This window comes from Frankliniella occidentalis, unplaced genomic scaffold, assembly GCF_000697945.3.
Source record: "Frankliniella occidentalis isolate FOCC.00 unplaced genomic scaffold, Focc_3.1 Scaffold665, whole genome shotgun sequence".
Lineage (NCBI taxonomy): Eukaryota > Metazoa > Arthropoda > Insecta > Thysanoptera > Thripidae > Frankliniella > Frankliniella occidentalis.
Window position 1 is genome coordinate 97,049 of NW_026267778.1, and position 5,446 is coordinate 102,494.

The window sequence follows — 5,446 nt, forward strand, 5'->3', positions numbered from 1 at the left end:
GGGGGGGGGGGGCTGGACGAGGCACACTCGCGGAGGGCGACCGACGACGGCGACGGCCAGAGCCATGACTGTGAGGTTCGTGCTCAAAGAGCGGCTCAAAAGCGCGACGGTGGCGCGCCGGCGCTCAATGCGGCGTCGTGAGGAGAAAACGCCGTCAATAACCGCCCCGACAACAACGGCATCAACAACCGCAACAACACCACGAGTAACGCTCCGTGTGTGAGTGTAAAGGGGAGTGGGGGTGGGTCGGCAGTCATACCCAGAGAAACTTGCAAACTCGTCAAAATTGCACAAGCCACAATGACCCCTTTTATTTCCTGGTGACCTGGCTTGTACAGCAAAATAATTATTGGCGCGTCCCGCGACCCGTCCGATGACCCCCCTCCCGCCTCCTCCCCCCACGATGCGTGCGTGTGCAAGAGTGTGGTGCAGAGCGGCGGCAATCGTTTCTCACACTGCAGCGTGCGGAATGCGAGGGACAAAGTATAATGGTAATAATAATAACAACAATGATGATAATAATAATGCCGAGACAAACAACAAATGCCGTCATTTTATTGCCGCCGCTCGCTCGCCCTCGGACGGCACCCGGCCTCTCCCCGCTCCAACTGTCCCTCCCGCCCCCGGCCGCGGCCGCGCAGACCTCAGCCGAAAATGTAGTGGGCGCGCGAGAGCGGCCAGCCAATACAACGCGGTGGTGGAGGGTCGGGCCCGCGGCCAGGCCCGTGCTCAGCTTCGGGGCGGGGCGGGGCGGGCGGAGCCAGGCCGCGGCCGCTGCTGGTGCCACCCCGACGGTGTGATAACCCCTGGCGCGAGGGTGGCCGTGGCCGGCGCGAAGCTGTCCATACAGCCGAGGCTCTCCCACCCCCCGCCCGCCCCTTCGTCCGTCGCGCGGTTCGTCGCGACTAGACCTCGCGAGACTAGACAAACACGCGACTCGCCGAGACGTTCGCGGCTAAGCGTTTTGTTGCCGTCATACATTGCAGTGAGTACGCACTACACACTGGATGCCGCAGGAGAGAGCCCCGGCCTAGAGGAGGCCGGCGGCCAGGAGCGGACAGCCCCGCGGGTCGCCATTGGTGACCTTGCCTCTCACCGTCCGCCACCGGTTTCGGCCACTAAAATAAATAGTTCGAGTCTAGCCGCGCTCTGGTTCTGTCTGTATCTGGCCGGCCGGCCAACGGCCCGGCGCCGGCGCCGCCTGCCTAGACCTTCCCTTCCTGGTCCTGCCTGCGCCGTTCAGCCTCCCCTCCATCCCAATAGCGACCAATCTAGCCCCGCCCGACACGCACTTCGTGCTGCTGGAGATCGCGGCTGCGGGCCTTGGGTGACGGACAACGAGTGGGCAAGGTCCTCCGTGAGGCCCAAAAGGTTTATACCGCGGCATCGGCCCCTTTGTCGGCGCCGGGTTGGGTTGGGCGCCGCCCCGCCCCGCGCGGCGCTGAAGGCCGCCCACGCTCCTCCATCATAGTTCTCCCGGTCTCCTCCATCACAATGCCACCCTTTTTGTTATCATTATTTTGCGCAACCTATTCTCCGGCAGCAGCCAGCTTTAGATGCTCGGCCAAGATGAGGTGCCGAGCCGGGACACAACCGGACATGCTCCGGAGGCGAGCTCCTCCGGTCGGTGACCGACTACTTGGCCTGGGCTAACCGAAGACCCCAGCCCACTTTGATAGGTATACTGTACGGCATTGCTCGCGTGTAGGTCGGCTGCCTACTCGCACGGGGTCCGCGAGGAGGCGAACCGAAGCAATCCAGTATAATACGAACGTGGTAAACGAGTTTTTTTTTAGCGGGGGTATTTGTATTTCGATCCGCGCACTTTGCCCCCGGCCGGACCACACTCACGGTTAATGATCCGCTCTGACATGTACCCCCTCCCTCTCGTCCCCCGTCCCCCGCTCCGGAAGGCCATCCAGTCTTAGCAATGAGGAAATGAGGGGGGGATTCGTATCACAGCGCCATCTGTAATGCACGCCGCGAAGACCGGTGCTCTCTCTCCCTCTCTCTCTTACACACACACACCATCTTCCTTGCTTCATTTTCTTTCTCCCGTCCATTTCCCCCACCGGCGCAGCGTCAATGGCATCGTTGAATGTATCGACGTGTGTGTGTGTGTGTGTGTGTGTGTATCTGAGTGAGTGTCTGTGGACGCGGATGACGGGAAACGGTGGCGGAAATGATTTGGAAATGTGTCGGCCTAGAAGTCCTGGCGGCTGATCATAAAGTACAAGCGTACTGGCATGTTGAGACGCAGGGTCAGTGTCACCGCAATGGAGGAGTCAATGCTCTGTCCGCCTCACTCCGCACATTCAGGGCATACAGAGCACATAAGTTTCGCAGTTTTGTTTTCCCGAACCAGCCCGGACTGTATTAAGTCTCCAAATAAAATAAAAAAATTAATCCGTCGTTGGCGTCCCTGCCCTGACTGTTTGTCTCACTCTCGATTTTGTTTTTCATAGCATTTCTTATTTTTTTTTTCATTTTTAGGCCTCGAGTTCTGCGACGTCCCTCAGCCCCTCCACTTGGTGGCCGGCTCGCAGAAGTCCTCGACGAGGCTGAGGCTGTCGCCGCCCCTGCTGCAGCGGCCCTGCCGCCTGGAGGTGACGGCGCCGGCCTCCAACGACCTCCGCCTCGAGCTGGTGCCCGTCGTCCCCGTCGTGGAGGCGGACGCCACCCCTGACGCCCAAGAGATCCCGGACGAGAACGACGACGCGTACGACCGCCACCGCCTCGCCCTGTACGAGTTCCGCGACGCCCTCGCCGCCCGGGACCGCAAGGAGGACGACAGCCGCGCAGCGCACCGCAGGGGCGCCGCCATCACCAACCCGGGCATGGAGGCCGTCAGCCTGGTGCGCCAGGACGCCGAGCGCCGCGGCAGCACCGCCAACGCCTCCTGCAACCTCGCCCTGGTAAGCCCGAACGCCGTAATCACCTAATACGTCCCAGCCAGAGTAACGCAAAAATTAAAACAATAATGTAGATAATAACGCCACCCTGGGTAGGCAGCGCGGCAGAGTGTTTGGACGGTTTGGACCGCGCTCCCGAAAAAAAAAAACAAACCAAAAACAAAGCCATGTTGAACTGTTGACGAGGCGCTTGATGGGCGCGATAACGGCCCGCCCTCCTGCTGAGCCTCACGCGACCCCGCCCGCGGCCCTGACTTGTTCACATCGGGTACTCGATCGAGTGGTTTCGAGTAGCAGCCGGAGCCGGGTCGTTAACGCGGTGCTCCTCGGTGTGTGCAGTACGTGCAGGGCGAGGTAGCGTGGGCCGTGGACCTGTGCGACCCCAAGGCCATCGCGGACGCCAACCACCCCGACAGCGCCTTCGCCAAGATGCCCGGCCCGCTGACCCTGGTGTGGACGCCGCCGCGGCCGGGACTCGCCCTGCGCGCGGCCGCCCTCAGCATCACGGCCGTGCGGAAGGGTGAGTACGCAGAGCGCTTGGTTCAGAACAAACGCACGCCGTTCGCACGGCAGTCAGTCTGCGTCGAGATCATTTCTGACCTCTCCCTCCCTACCTTTTGTTGCAGAGGTGCCCGCCGACAACGCCTGCACGGTGGGCGCGGTCAAGCTCGCCGGCAGAGGCCTGGAGTCCGCCATGGCCCTGGAGCTGCTCGACCGCCGGGCGCCCGAGGACCGCGCCGAGCCATGCCGCGTCACCGTGGAGGCGCCCAGCAGCTACCTGCTGTCCCTGCTGCTCGTCAAGGTCGCCGCCGAGGCCGACTCCTCCTCGTCGTACTACTCGTCCTCCGCCGTCTCTAACGAGAGCGACGGCGACCTGGTGGAGGACGAGGAGAACGCCGCGACAGAGGACGCCGCGGCCGCGACGACCAGACCGACCTGCGGACTGAAAGTGGTAGGTGCGGAGCGGCCGCAGCCCGCTGGGTCGACCGTCCCGCGCAGCGCTGCGGTTGGATGGGCGGCCTACCCACCAGGCGTCCCCGCGCTAACCCACTCTGCTCCTCCAGATTCTGGGCTGCTCGACGGAGCTGTGGACGGTGGATCTGTGTGACCCCGCCGAGGCCGCGGCGCTCAACACCACCGAGCTCTTCCCCAACAACGTGACCCTGGTGTGGACCTCGCCGACTCCAACCGTCCAGAGGGGGTCTCAGCGGACGCCTCAGACGACGCCGCAGTTCGCCGCCACCGTCATCCTCACCGCCATCGGGAGAGGTATACCGCGCAATCAAACTTGGACATGAATAAGAGATGCGAGGCAGGACCTGGGCAGAGGGTAGCGGCTGCGGTAGGCCTCCGGCTCCGGCCCCTCGCCATCGTCGGCAGCCTCATTACGGTGCAGACAACCCGCGCCGTGATCCTTCCTAACTAATTTCGAATACTCTCAAATTAAGTGAGTGAATACGCGAAAACGGAATAACGATTTATCCGGAGAGGGCCTGGATCCTGTTTAGCACTTCATTGCAAAGCCTTAGAATAGCGGGACAAACAAGACAGCGTGGGAAAAAAAATAGTTCCGTGCTAATTAATTTGCGAATTTTGCACCCATGCGCGAAAATTGGTGGGAAGTACAAATATTAACATGTGGTACTGTAGGTACGTGCTAAGTGGTACTTGCTATACAGTTGATGGTGTGGAGCGCTGGGCAGCTTAACTAATTGCTTAGTCTTTACTAATTAAGCCGAGCCGCTGACATATTTGCTGTTTCGTTTGCGTGCGATGACTAAACTTACCGGTTGAATATCGAGGCTCAGCAGTGAAGGGATGTTCGTGGTCGAGGCTCTTGGGGTCCGTTCAGGTCTGGGGGTCCGGGCGGTAGGGTAGGGTTCGGGCCGTCTGGGCGGAGAGTGCGACCGGCGGCGTCCTCCTGGTGCCGGCCCTCCACCTCCGCGGCCTCGTTGCATCGTGTCTGCACTGGAAATCAAAACACACGAACACTCGCTTACTTGTCGGTCAGCAGATGAAAATCCACTACTTGCAGGTTGCTGTTGAGTGAGTCTCCATGCCCTCAGCAGGCGCGCAATTGGTCATTCGTACCCTTCATTGTCCAGCGAACAAATATTGGCACTCTGCTCCTCATCTGACGACATGGTTCTCTCCGGCCTCACGACGACACTTCCTTTGCCACTGGACCGTCCCTCACCCCCGACTCGCACAGACTGATGCGCAGCACGCAGCATCCCGCCTCGCCTCGTGCGGCGCCAGGAGCATCGCAGCCCCCCCGCCACCCTGGCCGCCGGGCCGGGCTCCGTGCAATTTCACTTCACTGCCAACTCGACGGGGTGAACTGTGTCGTGGTCCTCAGCGAGGCTGACCCCCCCACCTCTTCCCACCACGCCGCGATGCGCAGGTCGGGGTGCGTTGTGCGTTGCTATCGCCTCTCTCATGCGCGGCGTCGGCCTGACCCAGCGGCGCAATTTAGATCGGGGAGAACAATGGTCGAATAAATAATTGGCTTTATCACCGAAAAGTTGGCAATG

At 61.3% G+C, this 5,446-nt stretch overlaps 1 protein-coding gene across 1 annotated transcript in view; it reads left to right on the top strand.

Moving 5' to 3' along the window:
• The window catches only part of LOC113202040 (uncharacterized), an 11,637-nt gene extending 7,412 nt beyond the window's left edge, over positions 1 to 4,225 (top strand). Inside the window, exons 2-5 of the mRNA XM_052275578.1 lie at positions 2,494 to 2,915; positions 3,252 to 3,432; positions 3,539 to 3,864; positions 3,977 to 4,225. Coding sequence (XP_052131538.1) covers positions 2,494 to 2,915; positions 3,252 to 3,432; positions 3,539 to 3,864; positions 3,977 to 4,210 — 1,163 coding nt within the window. The 3' untranslated portion in view covers positions 4,211 to 4,225. The remainder of the gene's footprint in view (positions 1 to 2,493; positions 2,916 to 3,251; positions 3,433 to 3,538; positions 3,865 to 3,976) is intronic.
• Positions 4,226 to 5,446: the final 1,221 nt, after the last annotated feature.